General features: G+C 43.7%; 1 protein-coding gene across 4 annotated transcripts in view; it reads right to left on the reverse strand.

Annotated features, from left to right (window-relative positions):
* The window catches only part of ZEB1 (zinc finger E-box binding homeobox 1), a 194,554-nt gene extending 183,165 nt beyond the window's left edge, over window positions 1–11,389 (reverse strand). For all 4 annotated transcript variants that reach the window (XM_082647931.1, XM_082647929.1, XM_082647930.1 and 1 more), the window contains exon 1: window positions 11,317–11,389. In XM_082647931.1, coding sequence (XP_082504057.1) covers window positions 11,317–11,374 — 58 coding nt within the window. In that variant the 5' untranslated portion in view covers window positions 11,375–11,389. The remainder of the gene's footprint in view (window positions 1–11,316) is intronic.
* Between the last annotated feature and the right edge of the window lie 764 nt (window positions 11,390–12,153).

Raw genomic sequence — 12,153 nt, forward strand, 5'->3', positions numbered from 1 at the left:
AGCCTAATTTATTTTTTAACATCTTTATTGGAGTATAATTGCTTTACAATGGTTAGTTTCTGCTGCATAACAAAGTGAATCTGCTATATTCCTACGTATATCCCCATATCCCCTCCCTCTTAAGCCTCCCTCCCACCCTCCCTTATCCCACCCCTCTAGGCAGTCACAAAACACCGAGCTGATCTCCCTGTGCTATGCGGCTGCTTCCCACTAGCTATCTATTTTACGTTTGATAATGCATATATGTCCATGCCACTCTCTCACTTCGTCCCAGCTTACCCTTCCCCTCCCCACGTCCTTAAGTCCACTCTCTAACATCTGCGTAGTTATTCCTGTCCTGCCCCTAAGTTCATCAGTACCATTTTTCTTTTAGATTCCATATATATGTGTTAGCATACGGTATTTGTTTTTCTCTTTCTGACTTACTTCACTCTGTAGGACAGACTCTAGGTCCATCCACCTCACTACAAATAACTCAATTTCGTTTCTTTTTATGGCTGAGTAATATTCCATTGTATATATGTGCCACATCTTCTTCATCCATGGAATAGCCTAATTTAAAACGTGGACAAACGTTTGCAAGGACTGGAGCGACTAGAACTTTCATACACTGTGAAAGGTGAAATGCCACAAGCACTTTAGAAACTAGTTCGGCAGTTTCTTGCAAAGTTAAACGAACACTTACTACATGAGCCAGCAATTCTACCCAAAGAAACGTAAGCATATATTCACAAGAAAAATTGGATGTGAACACTCATATCTGCTTTATTCTACAGCAAAGGACCAGAACCAACTCAAATGCAGGCATACCTCGATTTATCGCACTTCACTTTACCGCACTTCGCAGACACTGCGGGTTTTTGTTTTTGTTTTTTTTTTTAACAAATTGAAGGTTTGGAGCAACCTTCTGTTATCAGATGATGGTTAGCATGTTTCAGCAACTAAGTATTTTAATTAAGGTATGCACACTGTTTTTTAAGACAATGCTATTGCACACTTAACAGAGTACAGGACAGTGTAAACATTTTATATGCACTGGGAAACCAAAAAATTCATGTGACACACTTTATTGTGATATTCTTTTTATTGTGGTGGTCTGGAACCAAACTCCAAGGTCTGCCTGTAGGAAGCCCACTGTAGATGAAGAGAGAAACCAATTCCATCACACGATGGAAGACTACTCAGCAACACAGAAAGAATGAACTACGATACATGCAACAACACGATGCAAACGTTATGCTGAGCAAAAGAACACAGACAGCACATACTGTACGATTCTGTTTATATGAAACCCTAAAGCAGTAAATCCACCTTCAGGGATCAAAACCAGATCAGTGGTTGCTTGGGCAGAGGCAGGGAGGATTGACTGAGATGAGGTACAAGCAGGAAACGTTCTGTATCTTGACTGTGGTGGTGGTTACACTGGTAGCCACAGGTATGTCAACACTCACCAAAATGGTACATGCATACTAGTGTATACATACAGCCTTCCTCAAGCTAAAAAACATATACTAATAGCTATAAGATGAAGCTTCAGTGTAGAATGCAAATTATACCTCAATAAAGTTTATTAACACACACACAAAACACGGTAGCGTTTTAACTTTTGTCTTAGGATTGCCTTGATCCACAAGCACAAGAACATACTATGTTTTAGGAAGACATACAACTGTCTTCTTCAATATATTCCAAACTAAATGAATGAAACCATGAAAAGTTGTGGATGCCACATTCATTAAGCTACTCAATTTTTTTTCATCTTCTTTGGAGTATAATTGCTTTACAATGTTGTGTTAGTTTCTGCTGTAAACAAAGTAAATCAGCTATACGTATACATATATCCCCTTATCCCCTCCCTCTAACCCTCCCTACCTACCCTCCCCAGGTCAAGGTTCTTTGTTTTATGCAATTGAATAATACTGGGACATTACCCTTGAAGTTCAGGTCAATATTATACATGAAGTAATATGGTGAGGTCTCTCTCAATATAATGCTCTTTAAAAAAGAGTTCAAGGCTGCCTTCCTCAAGCTAAAAAACATATACTAATAGCTATAAGATGAAGCCTCAGTGTATATTACTATTCTATTACTGATTTAACAGACAGCCTTGTTCTTAAGGCCAGAACAACTAAGCAATGTTTAAGGTCAAAGTTATAGAAGCAATGAATAAATTTTATAACAACATCCTTTTAGATGGCAGTTATGTCAGCTAAAGTTAATTGTGGACAAGAGAGTAAGGAATTAGGTGTCAGTTGATGCAAGATGCATTTAAAACGAACATAATCTAATAATATAAATAAAACTTTAAGCAAACATTTACTGAATGCTTAAAACTGTGCTAAGCGCAGTGCTTCATAAACTCTAAGGTTACCATCCCCATTTTACATATGGGAGAATTCAAGCATACGGAGACTAAGTAACTTGGCCAAGGTGACTCATCTAGTAAATTACAGGATCAACCCAAACCCTTAACCACTACGTTTGCTCCCCTTCAGAAAGAAACACTATATTCAAAAAATAAACTCCAGATTCACCAGAGACCTAAATATGAAAGGTAAAACTACAAAACTATTAGAAGAAAATCAAAGAAAATATTTTTGCAATTCATGGATTAGGAAGGACTTCTTACTACCCACAAAGTCAAAAATTTGACAGATGTAAATACATTAAAATTAGGGATTTCCATACCACAGGCAAAGTCAACAGGTGATTGGGATTACTATCTCAAATACACAAGGAATTCTAGGAAATCAACAAGTAGAAACCGAGCCAAAAAGGAGGGCAAAGAGTATGAATAAGCCAGACATGGAAAGGGAAACTCAGATGGCTAGCAAGGATATGAAGAAATAATCAACCTCGCTAGTAAACAAGAAAATACATATTAAAGCAACTACAATATTCTATTTAACAACTGTCAAACTAGCCAAATGCAGATGTTGTACAATACCAAAAGCTGACAAAACTGTGAGAAAATAGGAATTTTGATGTTAACACTGGTGAAGGTAAAAAGTGGTGCAGCCGTTTCAGAAATAATCTGGCAGAATTTAGTGATATTAACTATGTGACTAACCTATAACTCAGCAATACTGTGCCTGGATGTATGTTCCCTAAGAAACTCTTCCACAGCCATTAGCAACATGTAAAAAGATGTTTTTTACAGAATTATTTGTACCCAAGAGTTGGAGTCAACCTAGGCATCCATCATTAGGGGAACTGATGAGTAATTGACAAGTGCTGACACAAACCATGAAATGCTGCACAGCTGGAAGCAATGAACTAGATGTACTTGCAGGAACATGAACAGATCAGATCTCGAACAACACGGGTGGTGAAAGTAAAATATACAGCAAAATATCAGGTATACAGATGCAAAACACACAAAGAACTAGATAATTTTACAAGGAAAGAGACATAGCCAAGGACCTATATAAAACACCCTAGACTGGGTGGAAGTGAGGGTTGGGAAGGACAGGGTGGGACAGGGTGAATGGGAGTTGAGGTAGGGAATGAAGAGGGAAAGTTACAATCCAAATAATGGGAGCATATGCCTCTAAGCAGACCAAACCTACTCTCTGCACCCGAAATGTTTTAAGTGGTATTGGCACATTAACTGTTAAATTTGATGGATTTATGGGAATAGATTAGAAATCCATTTTTATGAGATGATTGAGTATTCTACACAATGCATTTGGTTTTTACTTTGACAAATTGGAAAATTCGCAGCTTATACTTCTTCATTGTTATCATCATAGATAAAACGGTCTAACAAAGGAACACCGAGCTACCGGCCTGAGAAGCTGTAACCTGGTCCAAGCAAACTAGTAATAGGAACTTGGCAAAGTCCTTTTACCTCTTTGAACCTGTTTGCTTATCTGAAAAAAATGGATTTGGATGACTGTCCGAATCCCTCCAGCTCCACAATTTTTATTTTCTTTTATTAAATTTTTATTTTCTTAATTTTTATTCATATGAAATTATTTTCTCTCTGCTCCAACTATTCCCTCCCCCGCAATCAAAAAAAAATAAAAGAGTATCAAAAGAGATTTAGAAAAGTGATGTAGCAATAGGAATGAATAGCAACTTCGTTTTTTAGGGTAGAAAGGAGAAAACATCAGAGATACAGTGATGTTCAGAGAGCCTTGGCAAGTACCTAAGTCAGAGTGACGTTAACTTGAGCCCAGGTTCAGACACTCTGTTCCGTTAAGGATTTTACTACCCACTATTCCACGCGTCACCACTGCCCCTTCTCAAAACACACGTTATAGTCTCGTATGGAGTTTCTACTTGAAGGCCCTAAATTTCAGCTTACCTATATCAATTTTCAGATTAAAAATGATGATTCCCTAAAAGCCCTTCCATATTAAAAATGTAAGATTCCAAGAGAATGATGAATTTTTTAATCAACAAACTGGTCCCCCTGAGCATTTAATAAAAAACCAAGCATTCAATTAGATCTGTGGATTAAATGGATATAAAGACATTAAAAATAAGGGAAATTAGACTATATTGTGGCTTGGTGACCATGAATAGTAACTGAGGTATCTAAAAATTAGTGGTGTCACATTTTATAAAAAGAGAATTGATATCACAATATTTAAAATATCTCAAAAAAGCTGGAATTAGAATATACCTAAAATCTTGAAACTGGAACATTTTAAAAGAGAAAAGAGATGTCTTGCAATATTTTTAGAATACAATAATAAACATGAGAAACTGACATCATTCCCATATTTATCTTCATTCACACTGAAGTTTAAATATGGATGGGGAAGGGGAGGGGGAAGGGGAGGGGGAATTAAGAGGTCACGAAACATCTGTTCCTAATAATTCCAGCACAGATGCAGTTGTTGCAGCAAAATCGAGGATGAAGGTCCTCCAGGCTGCCCTGCTATGAGGTCTTCCACCAACAGCTACAGTGCAGACCCTAAACCCTGCACATCAAGTCCCAGGAATACACAGAGTTGACTGTAGGAGAAAAATGTATGTGTACATGGACAATTAACTGCATTCCCTATGTCTCCAGAGCACCTGTATTAAATAACAAGGAAACGTCTGACGAAATAAACGAGAGGAAAACAACTTCTTAGAGAATGAAAAATAAGAATCTAATAAAACGTTTCATAGCTTGGACTTGAATTCCGCTTTTTTGGCTGTTCCTTCTGGAATCTTTGGATTTATCTACACCTAAATGATATACTCCAAAATACGTTTTAACAAAATTAATGAAGTGAGTTGTAAAAATTAAATTTTTTTCTCTGAACACAATCCACAGGCAAACTTTACTCATTAGAGAGCACCGTGCTATTGAAGTATGTTGCCGAACTTCCAAGAAACTCCGTTTCAGGTTAACAAGCAGTATAACCCATCCCATCACGTGCACAGCATACTGAAAAACTGTATTTGGTAAAATCCACGTCCTAAGAATGCTTCCTTTGCAGATACAATTCTTCAAACGCTGTCCCATAGAGATGTCTGTCAAAGGGTACAAACTTTCAATTATAACACGAATAAACTCCGGGGAACTGATGCACAGCACGAGGACACTAGTTAACAGAACTGTATGCTGTATGTGAACGCTGCTATGAGAGTAGTTTTAATGTTCTCACCATGGCGACAACAGAGTGTAATTACGTGAGGTGAAGGGTGTGTTAACTAACCTTATCGTGGCAAACATGTGCAATATACACATGTATCAAATCATCACACTGTACACCTTAAACTTACACAATGTTGTATGCCTATTACATCTCAATAAAGTTGGAAAAACTTAGAAAAAAAGCCACTGTCCCATCCAAAGGAAAGATTATTTCCTATAGCAATGCTTGTATAACAGATCACATTTAATTTTAACCAGGGTTGCTACAGAACTTTTCCTACTATGTGTATATCCATTTATTTTCTACTTTTAATATAACTAGTTTAATGATCATTTAGCTAGTTATAGGCACAACATACAGCCTTTTAAAAAGTATTTAAAAATACATTTTATTATATTTCCTAATCAGGGTATCTTTCTAACTTAAAATATTTTACTTCTCTTTCAACAATGAACTTTTGTTTTATTTAGCTTATAGCTCTATTTGAGATGGACATACATTTCCCCATTAAATTAGTGATCATACTGCAAGGATTAAGAAACCTTTTTCAGTCCTAAATACTATTTCTACCATTTCACCAAGTCCTCTAACCTCTCATTGCACTTTCGCACACCAATGTGTATCTTCTTCTGACATCTGCATGACTTTTCTTCTCCTCCATTGCAATTCACTACAGGTAGTTAAGAGTAGCTAACGATATAATTCCACGATATTGCATCTGTGTTTACATCTGGCTCTAATCACATGCTTAGTAGTGATTTATACAGGGGAAAGCAAAAAAGGAGGGAAAAAAAACACAACTATGAGAAACAAGTTGTTATTTTAAATGTATCATTCCCAACTTGATATAACTTTCTCACCACAGGCTTCAAAGTTACTGAAATTGCAAACATAGGGTATGGCATTTCAAAAACACTGGATATAAGAAAGAAAAAAAAGTACTAACCAAATATTTCATATGCTTTTATGCTAGGATCATTTTAACAAGTGATTGGTACCTTCAATTTGTAAGATAGTTTAAGTTTTGCTCCATGCTACAACTGTATATGTCATGGCTCTGTGGTAAAGTTCCTCAGTTCATAAAAAAAATAAGTTGATAGTAACCAAACTTATTCACTACTGAACTCTAGGAATTAGAACACCACACTCAAGAACTGTGTCAGGAAATGTAAAACTATATTTACACACACACACACACAAACACACACTCTCTCTCTCTCTCGAAGAACTATGACACCCTAAAATGAGAAATTCACACAGGTTTACCTGATAATTCACATAATTCCTACTTATTTCAAGATAAAGAGTATTACTGTTGCATTATGGTACTGGTGTTGGTGCATTTACAGAAATACCATTAAAAAAATATTTAGGTAAAAATACCTAAAAAACATTAGGGAAGTAAATACTTCTAACATTTGACCTAATGAAAGGCTTCTAAAAGTTTACAGTAACATTAACATAATTATATAGACACAGGCCAAAAAGACATAACTAAATACATTAAATCTCATGGAATATAAGTTACAATACCAATCTATATTTGCTGAAAAGAATTCTTTGAAAACAAGCCCACAATAATTAGTAAACTACAGAGACTCTTAAATGCATTTAAAACTTCAAAACAAGTTTCATTCCTTAATTTATAATTGGTAAATTTAAAATTTATACACTACCTGATTCTGAATCTTAATCAGAAGCGGAAGGAAAAGATAAAAATCGCTAACATCTGAGTGACCGCTGTTAAATACCTTCTTCAGTAGTTGTCTGCCAACCCATGTATAGTTTTAAGTCTATCTAAGTTATGAAAAAATAATTACACAATATCACCAATTAATTTCAAATTTTCTTACCATATCCAACCATTTACATTTTTTAATGTCTAAAAATATATATTTCCAGGGATCTTACCATGAATGAAAAAGGAGATTAAAAAATATAGTAAGAATGCAAAACAAATACGGACCGATCATTACATATTCTTCTCTAAACCTAACAACATAAAACTTTCTTTAAAACAGCAGTAATACAACTGGTCTACAGCAAGACTAAATTGACAGCAATCTCAGCTGCAAGATTTAAAAAGACCAAATTTATACAACTGTTCAAGCTAAAACAATCCTACTTCTTTCCAGTCCTAGCAGACTAGAAAATGCTTTTGCCTAATTTACCCAGGGCTAGTTTTAAATAAGGGTAAGACCCGGAATTATACTGAAGGTCCCTATCAAAGCAGAGGTCCCAAATCAACAGGAGATAGACAGATTTATGGTATACTACACCAATAATAATTTTTGTTAGCATCCTCTACTGGTGGTTTCCAAAGACAGCAAGTAGAAATGCAAATGACAGAAGATATGTACCTGCCAGTCCATCTAGAGTGAATTAATCAGTATATGGTCATTAGCAGCTAGAGTACATTTCTCAAATAGATAAATAAATAAGTAACCACAAAGAGTAGAAGTGGAAAATGAGAAGGCAGATTTTTAAAATACAGCAAACAAAGCATTACATTATAAACGGTAAAAAAAAAAAAAAAATCAATTTAAACCACTAACATCATCACCATAGAGTTACTACATAAGGTTTCAGGCTCTGGCCAAACCTTGCTCAACTGTTTTACCCCTGTCAAGTTACATTACTTGATGCTCCCATTAACATCCTACTCTGCAGATATATTCCAGAAAGGAAATTAAAATGTTTTACTGAAGGCTTAGCAGAAAATCTGCATGCCTTATTTTAAAATGAACAAAAAATTATTTACATATAAATTACAGTATAAAGTATCTCTATGACCACCTCCCACTGTATACATCATTTATTCCTTCATTAAAAAGATTTAAGAGTTAACATTTTCCAAGCGATTCTCTCCAATAAACAACTGCAACTTAAATATGACTGCGTTGCTAAGAAATCTTAACCAGCACCTATCATGAGGTTTCACAACACAACGGCATACAACTTCATTTTTAATTTGCAAATCATGAGGCTTAATCAAATAGCGTGGCTGTAATAATCAGCAATGGATGAAATGCATCTGAGAACAAAAAGAAATACAAGGACAGAGCCAACACTGATGAAAATGGAAGATACCTGTAGTAGCACAGTGCTATCTGAAACACCTTTTGTTTTCTGAGAGTGATGCACACTGCAGACGAGACATTTTGTGCTAAACAGCCCCAAATCTGTTTCCCTAATAGTAAACACAAAGGAAAAACACTGACAGCAAGCGCGGTAAATAAATCGCTCCCTTGAGAATGAAAGCAGCAGACTGGAGGGGCTGACACGCGCAGGGGAAAACTAAACACCATCTTTTTCTACCTGCGCAAGTTGCCATTTGCTGCAGCCGTCCAGCAGCTCTCTTTCCTCCTGATTTCAAGTACCTTTCGGGATCGCTTTTTCCCCCTAAGTCAGCTGTTGATATGCCTTATGGGTGTAATATTCGTATCACAGGATCTTTAGGAGGAAAATCCATCCTTTCCTGCTCAGGTAAACATGTTTACAGCAGCTGCACAGACGCTGGGTGGTTCAGACTCACATGTCACACACATGTCGTCAGCAACAAGAAAAGCCCCTTTCTCTGGCGACGAACATTTTAAATAAGGTAAAACGCGAACAGCCCTTTCCAAACCAACTTACCTTTCATAAAGCCACAGCAGCAACAGCTCGATATAGCACACACACTATTTGACGCTAAAACAGGAAATTAAAATTGCAATAGCCTGTGCTCCGCTGCGGCCGTAACAAGTCATCTCTCCACAATGAGGACGCCCAGTATTAGTTATCGATCATAACTAACGGAGGTCTTTAAAATACAAACGTGTATTTGGATAACTAACACCGTTCATGAAAGCGGTGATTCTAATGTCGACTCGAATATATTAAAATTACGTTTACGATTGGAAGGAAACATCTTGAAACCGCCTAAAACCTTCGTATCTGCTTCGAGACAGGAAATCCCACACAAAATCTGAAATTGCCAGGAAAGGTTACAAAACCTCGCGTTTCGCATCCCAGAGGGGAGGGAGAAAAGGGGCCCAGGCGTGGGGGTGGGGCGAGCGCCGGGTAGTTCTGACTTAAACCCGCATTTCCTCATTTTCTGGCGGACACGGCGATCCCATTTCAGGCGCCTTTATTTCCCGACTCTCAGAAACTCGTTTTAAAAATAACGCAGGAACCCACACGAGCCCCTCGGTCCGCTAGGTCCGTGCAATTCCTTATATAGACTCGGCCTCAGCCGGCGGCAGGGCCGTTGCCGCCCATTATTCTCCAAACAGGTACCGGGCGGGCGGGGGCCGCGCTCCAGCCTCGGCCCTGTCGCCGCAGGAACTGTCCAGACAATACCCACCAGCAGACGTTCGCTGCCGAGCGGTGGGCGGGCGGGCGGGCACAGCGGCGCCCGAGATAAGCAGACATGCAGTCAACTTACACCGTCTCTCCCAACTGCAAAAGGCGACTGTGCAAACCACCACCACATGTTCGGGGCTCGCGCTCGCTCTCTCGTCATTATTGTTATTTTTCTAAACTCTCACGCCAGGCAGGGCGGGTGTGCGTCCCCGGCGCAACGGCACTCATCAGTAAACACCGCGGCCCGCAGCGCAGGCAGCGGCGCCCCGCGTCCGTCGGTCCGGCCGCCCCTCCCCCACCCTCCTTCCACCCGAGACCCGGAGCGCCGTCCAAGCTCCGTTCGCCGGCTTCACGCCCCGCGCGTCCGGCCCAGGTAACAACTTCCCCAAACCGAAAGAGCACAAGGGAGGCGCACGCTCGGCACCCCATCCCGGCGCGGAGGAGGCGTCCTCCCGGGCGGGGACCTGTCTGCGGTGCTTCCCGGTCCCGAGACCAGGTAACAACTCCGCAAACCCGCCGGCCCCCGCGGCTCCCGCGGCCGCAGCTCCGCGCCCGCCCCGCCCGCGCCCCCGCCGGCTCCCCGCGGGACGCGGACCGCGCTCGGGGCGCGGCGGCGGCCGCGGGCGCGGGAGAGGAAAGGCGCTTAGGCACCCGCGTCCCGCGCCGCGAAGCCCCGTCCCGCGCCGAGCGCGCCTCGCCGGCCGGTCCCAACTTTACCGCCGCCGGCCCAGCCCGTCCGCGCGCTCCGCGCCGCCCGCGCACACGCGCGCACGGACGACACGCAGCCCGCGGCCGCCGCTCCCGCCGCCGCCCGCCCGGCCGAGCCGCGGGGCCCGAGCGCCGGCGCCGGCGGGGCTGGGGCGCGCGGAAGCCACTCTACACAGGCAGCGCCGGGCACAAGTTAGTTCCTCGGCTCCGGGGCCTCGGCGCCGCGGGGACGAAACGCCGAGGGCGCCGAGGAGGAGGGGAGGGGGGCGCCGAGGGGCACAAGAGTGGGGAAAAGTGCGGAAAGAAGCAACAGCCGCTCCCCCGGAGCCCAGAAAAGTGGACGCCGCGTCCCGGCCGCCCGCCTGCGCCGGGGATGCGGCGGCGGCGGCGGCTAACGGTCCAGCGAGGCGGCAGGGGCGGCGGGAGCCGCTAGGCGGAGAGACCAGGTAAGAGACATAACGGTTCAGGGAGAGCGGGCGGCCGCGGCGCGGCTCCCGAGGCGGCGGCCCGGAGGGGGGCAGAGAGCACTACTTTCTACTTTCCCACTCCACTTGGCCCGTCCCTACCCGGCCGCCCCCAGCCCGGCTCGCGCCCCTCGCCCCCGGGGGCGCCCCAGCCGCCCGGCTCCCCCTGACTCCGCCGCTCCCCGGTCCGCTCCGCCACTCACCGTTATTGCGCCGCGGGTTCGCCTGCTTTCTGCGCTTACACCTGGGGCCATCCGCCATGATCCTCTCGCTTGTGTCTAAATGCTCGAGTCACCTCCTCCCCCTCCCTCCCTCCCCCTTCCCCCCCGCCCCTCCGCCTCCACCCCTCCCCCCTCCCCACCGCACCTGGTTTACGACACTCGCGGCTTTACGACATCACCTTCCTTACACCTAGAGCCGCTCGCTCTACGGCCGGAACCTTGTTGCTAGGGAGAGGACGGTTTGCGGCCGCTGGGGGAGCGGCCGAGTTTGCATTGAGGGGCGAGGGAGAAGTTTCCCCCAGGTGTCGCGGGTTGGGGGCGGGGGCGATGGGGATCGGTGCGGACGTGGTCCGAAGGGCGACTGGCCGTCGGAGTGAGAAAGGTAAAGTAGGAGGCTCTGAACCGGCCACACCCGCCGCGGCCGCCAGGGGCACGATCGGGTCTGGCTGATTCTCCCCGGGATCCGGTGTCCTCGGAGCTGCCCCCGGAGTCGCCGGAGCGACCTGTCCTCCCTCCTCCTCACGGGGGGCTCACGCACCCCGGGCCGCCCGGGGACGCCCCGGGATCGGGGCAGGCAGGTCCGGGGAGCGGAGAGGGGCTAGTTCGGGACACGCGGTGCCAGGGGAGAGGCCACCTGACCCCCGCACGTCTGCCTCTCTGCCCCTCCTCGGACGCACGGTTTTCCCCCGCGCGACCCGGGATGGGAAGTGACTTCAACGAGATAGAAGTCCAGCTGGAGCGACGGAGGGGCGAGGAGTTCCGCTTGCGAGCCACCTCGGCGGTAACGCGGCCTGAGTAATGCCCACGCCGGCCTGTCTC

The sequence above is a fragment of the Grampus griseus genome, assembly GCF_964374135.1.
Source record: "Grampus griseus genome assembly, chromosome: 2".
NCBI classification, from domain to species: Eukaryota; Metazoa; Chordata; class Mammalia; order Artiodactyla; family Delphinidae; genus Grampus; species Grampus griseus.